Source organism: Phocoena sinus, chromosome X, assembly GCF_008692025.1.
Source record: "Phocoena sinus isolate mPhoSin1 chromosome X, mPhoSin1.pri, whole genome shotgun sequence".
In the NCBI taxonomy this organism is placed as follows: Eukaryota; Metazoa; Chordata; class Mammalia; order Artiodactyla; family Phocoenidae; genus Phocoena; species Phocoena sinus.
In genome coordinates, this window is record NC_045784.1 from 91,792,433 (window position 1) to 91,805,669 (window position 13,237).

General features: G+C 49.5%; 1 protein-coding gene across 1 annotated transcript in view; it reads left to right on the top strand.

Annotated features, from left to right (window-relative positions):
• The window catches only part of FRMPD3 (FERM and PDZ domain containing 3), an 86,901-nt gene that overhangs the window by 38,804 nt on the left and 34,860 nt on the right, over positions 1–13,237 (top strand). Inside the window, exons 6-11 of the mRNA XM_032618955.1 lie at positions 51–155; positions 3,605–3,712; positions 6,468–6,599; positions 8,247–8,366; positions 11,711–11,847; positions 12,182–12,308. Of these exons, the coding sequence (XP_032474846.1) occupies positions 51–155; positions 3,605–3,712; positions 6,468–6,599; positions 8,247–8,366; positions 11,711–11,847; positions 12,182–12,308 (729 nt within the window). The remainder of the gene's footprint in view (positions 1–50; positions 156–3,604; positions 3,713–6,467; positions 6,600–8,246; positions 8,367–11,710; positions 11,848–12,181; positions 12,309–13,237) is intronic.

Here is a 13,237-nt window from a genome sequence, read left to right on the forward strand (position 1 = left end):
GTTTTTCCCAGGCATGGAGAACTCACCAGCCCTCTCTGTTCTTTTTCCAGTCCCCCAAATCCGCCTTCATCAGTGCCGCGAAGAAGGCCAAGCTGAGATCCAATCCCGTGAAGGTCCGATTTTCTGAGCAGGTGGCAGTTGGAGAAACAGATGCAGTAAGTGCAGCTTCAGCCTCCTCCCCTCGGCCCTTGGCCAGAGTCGGCCTGGCCGTCGAGGTCTCGCTCTGGGCCAGTTGCTCATCTGCTGCTCCTCAGAATGGACAGCATTATGATGAAGGGGTTGGAGCGGGGACCTCGGGACTCTGGGTGGGTATTGAGTGAGGGGTGTGTGGCATCCAGAGAAGCCCTGGGCATTGTGGGGAGAAGGAATATGTATCAGTACACTCAGAATCCTCACGGTGCTTCAAGAAATTTCCGTCTCTAGCACAGTGCTCCATAAGCATCGTTTGGCTACTTGAAGGAAGGAAATAGTGGTTTTCTGAAGAGGTGGTGACATTGAGCTCTCTTCATGTTGAAGTGATCCCACAGCTCCAGGTCTCAATTGGAGAAGACGGTGCAGTGAAGGGTGAAGCAGCCTGGGGGAAATGATATAGACTCATTAAGTCACAGAGCTTTTAGTAGGCACCGGCTGTGTTCCCAGCGTTACAAGGGATGCAAAATAAATGCCTGTTCCCTGCCTCTGGATACCTCCCAGTGATGTTGGGAGTACAAGCGGCTCAGACTGAGACAGTATAGAATCCACTGCAGGGTGGTATGATTTCGAGGAGCAGGTGATGCTTGACCGCCCATGCCATGCAGCGGCCAATCTGGGGGGTCATGGCCAGCCCACTCTTTCTCACTGCTTTGTGGGGTTAACGTGAACTGAGCCATCTGTTCCAGATAAGCAAATGAGAAGAGGTGGGTGGAGCGCAGAAAGATGTGTATTAAGCGGCCATGGATGATAACTCCGGGTCCTCTAGGAATCCGCAGAAGTTGGTGATATCCCATGGTGGTGGGTGAGGGAAGGACAGCCGGAACTAACAGGCACTGTGTGCATTTACAGGCTGCCCTGGGCTGGGCTCTCGGGAGGCCCGTGGCATTTCTGTAGTGAGGAGCAGCTGCAGCTGAGACAAGCTAGGAGGCCCAGCCTGAGTGGAGAAATCAGTGGGTTGCCAGGCACCCCTATAGTTCTTTGAGGCAGAGCCACCCAGACGAAGGGATGGATAGAGGACAGAGGTGTCTTCCGTCTCCATTTCCCTGACTCTCATACCCAAACTCCACCTAGGCCCTCCTCCATCCCTGTTCAAGGAAGGCTGTGAAGCCCAAGTGACACCTGGGCCCCATTGGCTAAGCCATCGGAATAATTGGTGGCTGAGCCCCGTGTCAGTCACAGAAGAAGAGGTTGAAGAGAAGCCGGGGCCAGTGAGCAGAGAGGAAAGGGAGCCGTGTGGAGTCCTTGTGGATCGGAGTAAAGCAGATCCTGAGGTCCAAGTCACTAAGGGGACATTTGTGTCCTGAACCCTTGAACACCCAGAGGAAGTGAGGCTTGAATTTGGAGAGTACAGATAGGTACAGCCTATCCTGTCTTGGCATCACCGAGTAACCCACCAAGGCCAGGCCACCCAGTGAAGAATCCCTCCTCTCCTCCCCCTCCCCTTCTTTCCCTCCTTTTTCCTCCTCTTTCTTCCGCTCCCTTCCCCACTCCCCCTTCCTCCCCCATGATTCCCCTCTCCACATGTCACATCTAGCCACAGGCAGAAGCCGGCCCCCACTGCAGACCAATCTGCACATAAATGCCCCAGTGTAGCTAGAAGCCCCCCAGGGTTACTCTGTCGCTCCAGGACAGGCTCCCGGACAGGCCACCAAGCATGGTAGAGGCTCTTGTCTGGGAGAGACACAGGGATTAACCTTCTCACTCTCGCTGTGCTCAGGAAATGATGTCACAATACACCCCCACCACCACCACCCCAGTGTGGACCGTAGCAGCTTCACCACCGGTCAGGTCCCGGGGGGAGTCCAGGCCCAGGTGACTCCCAGCTACCCTACCATCCCTTTCTCTTGGTGTTCCAGGGCTTTATTAAGTAGCCAGAGCAAAAATAAATCCTGTGGGTGTTCCTTGCCAGCTCTATTTTTAAGCAAGATCAATTAAGTAATTATCTGAGTCCAACCCAGTGTGCTAAATAAAACCAGCCACCGCTGAGCATCGTCAGCCTGGGAATCCGGGGCCTCTGGGCTTGGCGGGAGCGAGGCGTCTCGGGATCAGGGAGAGAACCGGGGAGTCACTTTTCCAACTTTAGATCCCATCACTCCCCACTGTGGCTTGACTCCATCACGAAATGATCTGATGTCACGATAGCACCACCCCCCTCCTCCTACCACACCCTGACCCAGGAGGACTTGCTTATGTTTTCATACTTTGTCCGTGACAGTCCCTAGATCTGGACTGTTCTTGTCTGGCCTCTCTAATAGTCCACGCCTGCCACCTCCTTTAAAATCAAAATCCAATTCACCTCATCTAGGAGACCTTAGCTGTCTTATACCTGTTGGTTTGATTTGGTGTTATTGTTGTTCTCTAGTGGATTTGTGTATGTGTGCCAGGTCACTACTAGTGTAAGGCTAGACCCCGGTCCTCCGCGCTTGCTGTAGCCCCGGGTATTCGAAAATGGGCTTTGGGGGCTTCCCTGGTGGTCCGGTGACTAAGACTCTGTGCTCCCAATCCAGGGGGCTTGGGTTCGATCCCTGGTCAGGGAAGTAGATCCCACATGCCGTAACTAAATGATCCCGTGTGCCGCAGTGAAGATCCCTCACGCGGCAGTGAAGATCCTGTGTGCCGCAACTAAGGCCCAGTGCAGCCAAATAAATTAATTAATTAAATATTTCTTTAATGGGCGTTGCCAGTGGTTCTCAGTCAGGGTCAGTACCTCCCACTCTCAGAAAGCTTTTCGGAACATCTGAGGGTGTTTGGGGTCATCCCAACGATTTGGCATGTTATTGACATTTATTATGTCAGAGTCAGAGACGCTAAATGTCCTGCAGGGATTATGGCAGTCCCTGAATGATGAGTTCTTAAAGGTATGCAGGCATGAAAGAGCACTGTGGGTACCGGGAATGGTAAGATGTGACTCTGGAAAAGTAGGCAGGGGCCAGGTCACAGAAGACCTAGGATGCCTTGAGGGAGGGAGACTGGCAGAGCAAAGGCATGGACATGGAAGTGATCTCGATGTGTGAAGGGCCAGGTGGAAAGGCAGGAGTCAGGAGATAGGAGCAGGTGAGTGAGGCAGGCTCCTAAGGCCTTCCATCAGCCCTTCAGAGTGTGGTGGTCTCTATGGGCCAAGCCCCCCTCTGAGCTGTGGAGCTTTGAGCCACAGTAGACTGTGGATGTGCAGTGACATCGAATGAAGGGTGAGCTTTGGATATGGCCCAGTGTCTTCTTGGAGAATTCGGTTCTGGTCTCCACGTTAACGTTATCATTGATGGGTTCTTTCCTCTGTATCTCTGTCCTTCCATACCTTTGGCTCCCTGTCTCCTTCACTCACTCCTTTCTCTTCCTTTCCACGCCCCTCCTCTGGCTTCCCTTCTCCTTCTAAATGAGTCCCCCTCCTTGTCCTTTCCCTGCCTGTTCACAGAAGATGATGAAGAAAGAAGCTCTTCTCCTCATCCCCAATGTCCTGAAGGTTTTCTTAGAAAATGGGCAGATCAAGTCGTTCACGTTTGATGGCCGGACCACTGTTAAGGTACCCACAGGGTCTCCTCTCCCGGATTGGTGTTGTCCTCTCTTAGGAGGTGCTCTCCTCTGGAGCACACCCCACTGCTGGTCCTTGGGTTCCTCTGAGTCTGCACCAAGCCGCTTGCTACCAGAGCAAGGTGGTCTTGGTCTTTGAACTCCTGCTTCTGGGAGCACCCTGTTGCAAAAACATACAGTCCTCGGATGACTGTGGTGAGGGAAAGTTGAATGCCCAACTGTGTGCTAGTGACTGTTTGTGTGTATGTGTGTGCGTGCGTGCACGCATGTACACGTGCACGCATGTGTGCACACATCTGCTAACTGTTTCGTGTCCATGTTACACTGCGTCCTTCAAGACTCTTAGGAGCTAAGGAGTATGAAGATCATTAAAACATTTATAAAGCAAAAGTGATTTAAATTGATACAATAACACCTACGCAAGTTTACACACAGAAATCAACAAACCATCTCTCAGGAGACTAGCTTAGCCATGGCTTGCTTTTTAAATACCAACCAGCTCTTAAGCACTGAACCAAGATTTGAAAAGTCCACCAACAGTCCCTTTGGCTATTCCTTTCCCAGGAAGAGCAATTAATGAGCTCTGATTCTTAACGGCTCAGCCAGGCATCTAGAAGTTGTAGTTATTCCCTTAGTCCTGAGGAGGAGAGGCGATGTACCATTAACCCCCAGGTTCAGCTCTGCTCTGGGATAGAAATATCTGCTCCTGCTTCTTCTGGATTCTCTCCAGAAAGAGAATGCCATCCCCAGAATGAATGTTTCCATGCAATCAGTGCTGCCTGCCCAGAAAACCCACCTTGGCCCACGAATGTCCTGAGGTGCCCCTGCTGGGGCTAAGACAACCCTATAAATAAAAGCAAGCCCTGGGCCAGGAAACTTGCCCTGAGAGGCGTTATCAGGTGTTCAGAATTGGCCTTGCCAGCGGTTCTCAGCCAGCGTTGGCACTGTCCCCTCCCAGGTAGTTTTTAGGAACGTCTGAGGGTATTTGGGGTCATCCCCATGGTTTGGCATGCTACTGGCGTTTAGCGTCTCAGGGTCAGAGATGCTAAATGTCCTGCAAGGAATGGGACAGTCCCCGGATGATGAATTGTCCTGTCCAAAGCGCCAGTAGCACCCGAGTTGCAAGAGCCCGGGCCTAACCCGTGTTGATTGAACCGAGAGTTTCTCAGGAAGGCTTAGGCCTGGGTGGGTCCCCCAGGGGACTTAGGACCAAAACACACTCCTTAGGGTGCCGCAGAATGGTCTCTTGACTATTGAAGGTTTCCGTCTATGGGAGGGACATTGAAACTAGGCCACCCCAGAGGTGTCCAAGTTCCCCTCCTCCAGATGTGGGTATCTCTCTGTGTCAGAATCCTCCTTTATGTTAAATCATGGACCGGCATGTCCGTTGTCGATCTGTCTCCACACTGGAGCATTTACTCCTCTCTTTCCCCGTGGAGGCTCCTCTGAGCGTCCTCCCACCTCACAATGTCACCGCCGTTAGTGCTTCCAGGTAGCCCCAGCCTTCCAGGACAGCAGCGTCCCCTGGCTTGTGACCTTACCATGACTTCAGGGAGGGTGCACTGGCTGTTCATTGGAACTTGGACAGGCTGCCAGGCCGCTTGTCCCAGAGAGGTACCTGGGTGAATTGACAGCCTGGCATGGGAGCTGTTAGACTTGTAACACCGGTTGGCAATCACCAGCTTGGCCGTCCACAGTCCCAAAGCAGCCGAACTGCAGAGAAAATCTCGTCTCTCCCTGCCAGCACTTCAGCAACACTGGCGCCTCTGTGACTACTTGGATAATACAAAGAGATATTCTCAAGTACCCACCAATTTCCAGCCTAACATTTGAATAGCTAAACAGCTGTCAATGTTCACTGAGGGGCTTGTTTGGCAACCCTGGCTGGAAGGGAGCTTCGCATTCCCAAGCCTGCTTCTTTCCGGCCTTCGGAGGCTGAGCGATGCCGATTCTACGAACACACACGCTGGAGGCCGGTGTGTGCTGAAGCCACAGCAAATAGATGGTAGAAGTCTCAAAACTGACATGTGGGCAGCCCCCATGGATCTGCTTCCAGACACCCTAATATCAAACGTAGGGCAGCAGAGCAGAAGTAGTCAAATTCATGACTGTGCATAAAACACGTGACATTGTTCCTCTGCGTGGATGCGTTTTTCAAGTTGCTAAATTGATCGTCTCTAAAAGCCAGCTAAATCAAAGATGAACATTTTGCCAGTAACTCCAGTCATTCAATTTAGGTTATGAATCCAGAAATCGTCCACTTTTTAATCATGTAATTGTGGCTTTGGCTTTTGTTAATTCCTAAGTTGCCGGACAAACCAGAGTGAACATTCTGACTTATGTGAGAAGCTGAGGGAAGAACCAACACAGTGCCTGGCACTTAGGACACACTCAGGAGACAATTTGTTGAATGAAAGGAGAGAGAGGGGGAGGAAGGACCATGACCTTCTTTTGCCATATGCCTGGCCCGGCCAAGTTCAGAAACACCTCCCTCCACCCCCTGCACCTGTGGTGTTCCCCAGGGCCCAGGCCTCTGAACAGCACTCCCGGGTCATTCTCCTCATCCTGGAGCACCATGCCTGGGCTACCATAAAGGCCGGTGTCTCTGTCTGGCCCACTTTCCCAGCTTCAGCCTTCTCCCCAGGACTATCTTTCTGGATGTTCAGTCCCCTTCTCCCATTTTGGGTGCTTAGAGTATCTTAGAGCTGGAAGGGATCTCTCTCTCAAGGCTCTTTTGTCTTTCACAGGATGTCATGGTGACATTACAGGACCGGCTTTCCCTGAGGTACATTGAGCACTTTGCCCTTGTCCTTGAGTATGCCGGGCCAGAACAGAACCACAAGTTCCTGCTTCTCCAGGACAAGCAGCCCCTGGCTTATGTAAGTAACTGCTTTGTCCTGGCCTGATAGCTTTGCAGATGGCCTTTAGTAGAGAAGAGGCCACCAGGTACTCTCCTTCTGGAAAATTCATCATGATATGCTCAGCCAGCTCCCAGAAGTCCCAATTCTCAATCAAGATCTTTATGACCCACCCACAGAGGCCTTTTCAAATGTCTCTTGGGAATTCCCTGGAGGTCCAGTGGTTAGGACTCTGTGCTTTCACTGCCAAGGGCCCGGGTTCAATCCCTGGTCAGGGAACTAAGATCCCGCAAGCCACACAGCACAGCCAAAAAGAACTCTGTAAAATGTCTCTTGTGACCTAAGAAAGGCATGACAGTTGTTAGTCTTGGCGGTCACTAGTGGGGAAAGCAGTGTCAACTCCACTGTCTCCTGGAGGTCCTGCTAGACTTTTCCTCCTGCGAGGGGAAACTTTACCTTCAGGGTGAAGGCTGTAATATGGAAGGATGAGCGAGTGGAGTCTAGTGAGACCTCTGAGGCTAGGACACATGTGGGCTGGGAACGGGCTGAGTGCGACCAAGCATGGACAGCATGTCACCCGTGTCAAGTTCCAAAGTAGAGTAGGAGGAAGTGTCTTATCTTCCCAGCCTCTGGAAAAAGGCCAAGGAAATCCAGGATTGCTCGATAGTATTTTACCAGTGGTGATGCACCATGGAGAGTAAGAGAGGCAACCAGGGCCAATCAATGTTCCCAGGGAGTGGGGACTTCCTTCCCTGGTGGTCCAGTCGTTGAGACTCCGCGCCTCCAATACAGGGGACGGGGGTTCAATCCCCGGTCAGGGAACTAAGATCCCACATGCCACGTGCCGCGGCCAAATAAATAAATAATTTCTCAGTTGCTTTAAAAAATATATATTCCCAGGGAGGGAGGGAAGAGAGTTGGAGAGGGGACGGCTGGGAAGAAATGTCTGAAGGAAGCGAAACAAAAGCTGAAATCAGACACGCAAAAATGAAAGGATTTAGGAAAGAAGAATTCTTCAAGTTTAGCTCTCAGCCAGATGCAGTCCAGAGACTCACAGGTTCCCACCTGTGAAGGAAAGGTGGGTGTCCTGCCTGGAGGGAGGCCTAAGCGCCTCCCCACCCCGCAAGGGGCCTTGTGGATCCAACTGGTCTCTTGTTCCAAATGGGATTTTTAAGCATTTTTATTACAAAAAAATCTCAAATATACACCAAAGTAGAAGGAATTGGATAATGAACCCTCATTACCCATCCCAGCTTCAGCAGTTACTGGTATATTGCCAACTTGTTTCAGCTACACCTCCAAATGGGAGTTTAAGTCTTTGATTTGGTTTCTCATAAGCAACTTCCTTTGCTTGAGGCTGAGCCCCTCTGCAAGGCAAAGGCATTAGCCCCACAGCAAGAAGAGTCAGAGAAGTTGCCAGGGGCCCTTGCTTCCTACCTCATGTCCTGGGCCTTAGGTTGTTGATAAAGGCCAAGTTGTGGATAAGTGGTTCGAAAATTCTAGTCACTTTGGGTCAGAAGGGCAGAAAAGACTTAGCTCCTCATCACTTTCCCCAGTGGTAATTGGAATCAGCCAGGCCCTGCCTTGAAGAGCCGCCGAGCTGACTCCTGGCACCCAGACATTGATCCCAGCTCTCTTTTCCTCCTACCTCTCACCCCTGGGATTCAGGTAGTGCAGCGGACACACTATCATGGAATGAAATGCCTCTTCCGGATAAGTTTCTTTCCCAAAGACCCGGTGGAGCTGCTGCGTCGGGATCCTGCTGCTTTCGAGTACCTGTACATCCAGGTAGAGTCTGGCTTGGGGATACACAGACAGACAGACCAATGGACAAACAAGCTGGCAGGCTGTTCTGCCATCACAATGAAGTCGCTATGTAAGTTTTTCCAACCTTCAGGTAGCTCTGAAGGCTCTCTTATTTTCTGCTACCACTGTAGGCCATGGTCAAGTTGGTTGGCCTGGCGACCTGAGCTGGCTCTGGCTCCAAGTCTTGTCTGTTTGTCTAGACAGATCTTATCAGTTTTCAGGAGGAAGCAACCCCAGTAACTCTGGCATCTTCACAGCATACCCTGGTTTAACAAGTGCATTTGAGTAACAGGAGGTCCCAATCCCCAGTCCCGAGCTCCACTGAGGAGACGGTTCCCAATTCAGTTCATCCAGAAACACTTGCTGAGCACTTACTCTGGGCCAGGCCCTGTGCTAGGTGCTGACAATCAAGGTGGTCAAAGTACTATCCTAGATCGCTAGAGCTCATAGGCAGATATGTGCACAAATAAAGGCAGTGTGACAGGCACGCACTGTGAGGATGGCAGGGTACAATGTCAGTAGGGGCGCTCAGGAAGCAATTTGCCAACTCTGCCTGGGAGGGGCACAAGGCAGGCTTCACAGAGGAAGTGGTGCATGCATGCTGTTAGCCTTGAAAGATGAGTGGATGTTTGCTGGGTGCAGAGATGGATGTTTAGTTCAAATAGTTTGGAATTTGGTGACAAGACCTTGTCCACCCTCTCTCTCCCCTTTGTGATGATGCGTTCAGCTGTATTCCTTTTTTATACTGAACAGCTTTAGTGAGGTCTAACTGACGCACGGCAAACTGCACGTATTTAAAATGGCAGTGTGATAAGTTTTGACATATGTTTATATCCACGAAACCATCACCGCACTCAAGATATTAAACACATCCAACACCCCCAAAAGCCTCCCCAGACTCCTTTGTAATTCATACTCCCATCTCCAGGCAGCCACTGACCTGCTTTCTGTCACTGCAGATTACTTTGCGTTTTCTACAGTTTTGTACAAATGAAATCATACGGTGTGAACACTTATTTTGATCTCACTTCTTTCACTCAGCATAATGGTTTTGAGGTCCACCCATGTTGTTGTGTGTATCAGTAGTTCATTCCTTTTTGGCTACTACAAATAAAACTTCTATGAACATTCACGTACAAGTCTTTGTATGACATATGCTTTCTTTTCTCTTGGGTAAATACCTAAGAATGGAATGGCTTGATTCATACGGTAGATCTATCTTTCTTTAATTTCTTGAAGAAACTCCAATGCTGTTTTCCAAGGTGGCTGTACCATTTTATGTAAGCACCAGCCGTGTGTTAGAGTCCCAGTTTCTCCACATCCTCACCAGCGCTTGGTGTTAGCAGTATTTTTTAAGTTTCCGTCATTCTAATCGCATGCAGGGGTATCTCATTCTGGTTTGCATTTGCATTTCCCTAATGACTAATGATGTTGAACACCTTTTCGTGTGCCTCCTTGTCATCATACAGCTTTTTTGGTGAAGTGTCTATTCAAATCTTTTGCCCACTTTTTAAATTGGGGTTGTTTGTTTACTTATTATTGAGTTTTGAGAGTTATTTGTGTATTCTGGATACAAGTCATTTGTATGTTATTTGCAATTATTTTCTCCCAGTCTCTAACTTGTCTTTTCAGTCTCCAAAGAGTGTCTTTCACGGAGCAGAAGTTTGAATTCTGATGAAGTCCAATTTGTCAGTTTGTTCTTTTATGGATTGTGCTTATGATGTCATATCTAGGAAGTCTTTGCCTAATCCAAGGTCACAAAGATTTTGCTCTTATTTTTTTCTAGAAGTGCTATCATTTTAGGTTCTACATTTATGTGTGTGGTCCATTTTGAGTTAACTTTTATATGTGGTACAAAGTATTGACCAAAGTTCTTCTTTTTTCCATATGGAGATCCAATTGTTCCAGCACCATTTATTGAAAAGACCATCCTTTCTCCGTTTAGTTGCCTTTGCGCCTTTGTGAAAAATCAGTTGCCTGTATATGTGTGGGTCATTACTGAACTCTCCATTCTATTCCATTGATCTATGTGTCTATCTTTATGCCAACATCACACTCGTTTGATTACTGTAGCTTTATAATAAGTCTTAAAATCAGGTAGTGTTTGTTCTCCAACTTTGTTCTTTTTCAAAGTTGTTTTGGCCATTCTAGGTCCTTTGCATTTCTATGTGAATTTTAGAATTAGTTTGTTAATTTCTACCAAAAACCTGCCGTGATTCTGATTGGGATTGTGTTGAATCTATACATTGGTTTGAGTCTTCCAACCCATGGACACAATATATATCTATTTAGGTCTTCTCTAATTTTTCTCAGCAGTGTTTTCTACTTTTCAACGTACAGGTCTTTCACATGTTTTGACAGATTTATCCTTAATTATTTCATTTTTTGATGCTATTGTAAATGGTTTTGATTTTAACTTTAATTTCTGATTGTTGCAAGCATGTAGAAATACAGTTGGTTTTGTATATTGATCTTATATCCTGCAACCTTGCTAACTCATTAGTTCTAGTAGTTTTTTTTTTGTAGATTCCATTGGATTTTCTGCATAGATGATCACTGATGGAGTATTCCTTTTACACTCTCTCCTATGCTGTAGTGATACCACTGTGGCTCTCTAGTCTCTTAGCTCATCCTGGTTTCACCTCAGCACAATGGGCAACTGGTCTAACCAAGGCTGAATCCTTGATAGCTGGGATTCTGACCTTCAGGGTTTGGGGGTTGTCATACCTTTGGCCAGTAGTTCCAGGAGACCCTTTTTAAGATAGCATAGGGAAGACTGACTCATCACTGCTTTGATCTGCAGACCCCAAGGAAAGAATATCTGCCCCATCCCTGCAATCCATCTCTCACTGTGGGCTTCTGGGCCAGAGACCTGTAGAGAATCCCTCCCAATGTCTCTCTTCCTTTGTTCCCATCTGAGCTGGTAGAGGAGCCTCCCATGGCTGGGGCTGGGGGGCGGTGAGTATAGGCCCCAGAGAAAAGGCAGAAAGGTCTCTTGTAACAGGAGGAAAGAAAGGGAGTGGTGCCATGTCTCACTTTTGCAGCGCCCTAGATGTTCTGACCATTTGTGCCTTGCCATTGTGTGTACCAGTCACTGAGAAGGGGGCTGTCCAATATCCACTGAATGAAGCAAATAGTGTCTCTGAGACCTGAGGTTCCTCTGTTACCTCTTCCCCAAGGGCAGAATCTTCCTCTTCCGCTGGATCTAGGATGCTTACTTACACCACGAGTTTTTTCTAGGATATAAGGGAGTCCGTGGGGTGGGGTGGGGGGTGGGGAGGGAACGTCTCCTTTAACTGACGGGTTTGGACTGCCCTCTCTCACAGAGTCGGAACGATGTCATCCGAGAACGCTTTGGAATGGACCCCAAGCCAGAGATGCTTTTGGGCCTTGCTGCCCTCCACATCTATATCACTGTCTCAGCTACTCGACCTAGTCAGAAGATCTCACTCAAGAATGTGGAGTGAGTTGCGCCAGGGCCCTTCAGGATGGGGGCAAATAGCTGTGTAGGGAGAAGGTGCAGTGGTTGAGCTGTGCTCTGCGTTTTAGGAATGTGGGCCTGGGATGGGAGTGAGAATTGGAATTCCTCACACCTAGACCAGGATGCCCTTGGGCTACAGCTTCTACTAGAGAACTGTGGCCAATGTTACTCGCCTGCCTCCAGCCCCTCTCTGTCTCTCTCTCCTAATCTCCATTCCTCCATCTCTGTCTCATATTTCAGCTAGTTTCTGTCTTACCATTTTGCTTTCTCTGTCTCACCTTGTCTCTCTAATTTCTTACTTTTCTTCTGCTTTTAGGAAGGAGTGGGGCCTGGAACCCTTTCTTCCCCCCTCCCTCCTACAGGGCATCAAAGAGAAGAACCTCCGGAAATCTCTCTCTCAGCAGCTGAAGGCGCACCAAACACATCCTTCCAGCAGCACCAAGGTATCCAGAGTAGGCCACCGGGCACCCTGCTCGGGCACTAGTGGCCATGGGGGACTCCTGTGTGGTTTCCCAGCAGGTGTGGTCTTCTGGGGAACCCTCCCCACTGTTTTTGACTTGGATACACATCTAGCTTGGCCAGATATGGGGCATGATTGTGGAGAGGGGTTTTCCCCAAGCCTGAGACACCCCCAGAGACTGCTCAGTGGCAAGTCACTGGGAGAGCCCAGGGTCCTCAAAGCAAAGGGACAAAGGTGCAGGAGGAGAATATTCTTGGGTCGTTCCACCCATTTAGTCAGTGCTGATGAAGTACTTGTCGTGTGGACAGCACTGGACCCTGGGGAGACGTGTTTCCCACGGAAACAACTGCTCTGTCCCTCATCAGCTTTCTAATTCATCAGCCCTGGTACAGGGAATTCTGGGAGATAAAAGCCCAGCCCCATGGGACAAGGCCTGACCTGGAGAATGGGTCGCCGGGTGGCAGGTGGAGGACTCAGGTCACTGCTGTGCTCTCCTGCACTTTCCCATTCCCTGCCTTCCCAGCCCCGCAGGCCCTTCTCAGGCTTGCAGGGCTCGGTCTGCTTGCCTAGGAGGCAGGCGGGTGGTGAGGGGCACCAGAATCCACATGCAGATGGAGACACTGGACACAGTTGCCCCCTTATATTCCACCCATGCCAGATTCCCTGCATTACCAACTAGCTTCTCTTTTAAGATGCAGATTTCCCCGGAGAGTTAAGCCATTCCTACTTTGCTGTGCATCTTTAATCAGATTGTTTTCTTCCCAGCTGAGAGCTTCAGGGCTCCCAACCATCTCCTCAGCAAACACTTTTTCTGAGCGCCCCCCATCTTTGTATTTGGAGATACAAAGATGAAGAAGGCCCGGTCTCTGCCCTCAAGTCAGGCACGGGCTGGTGGGGAAACAAGAGGTAGTC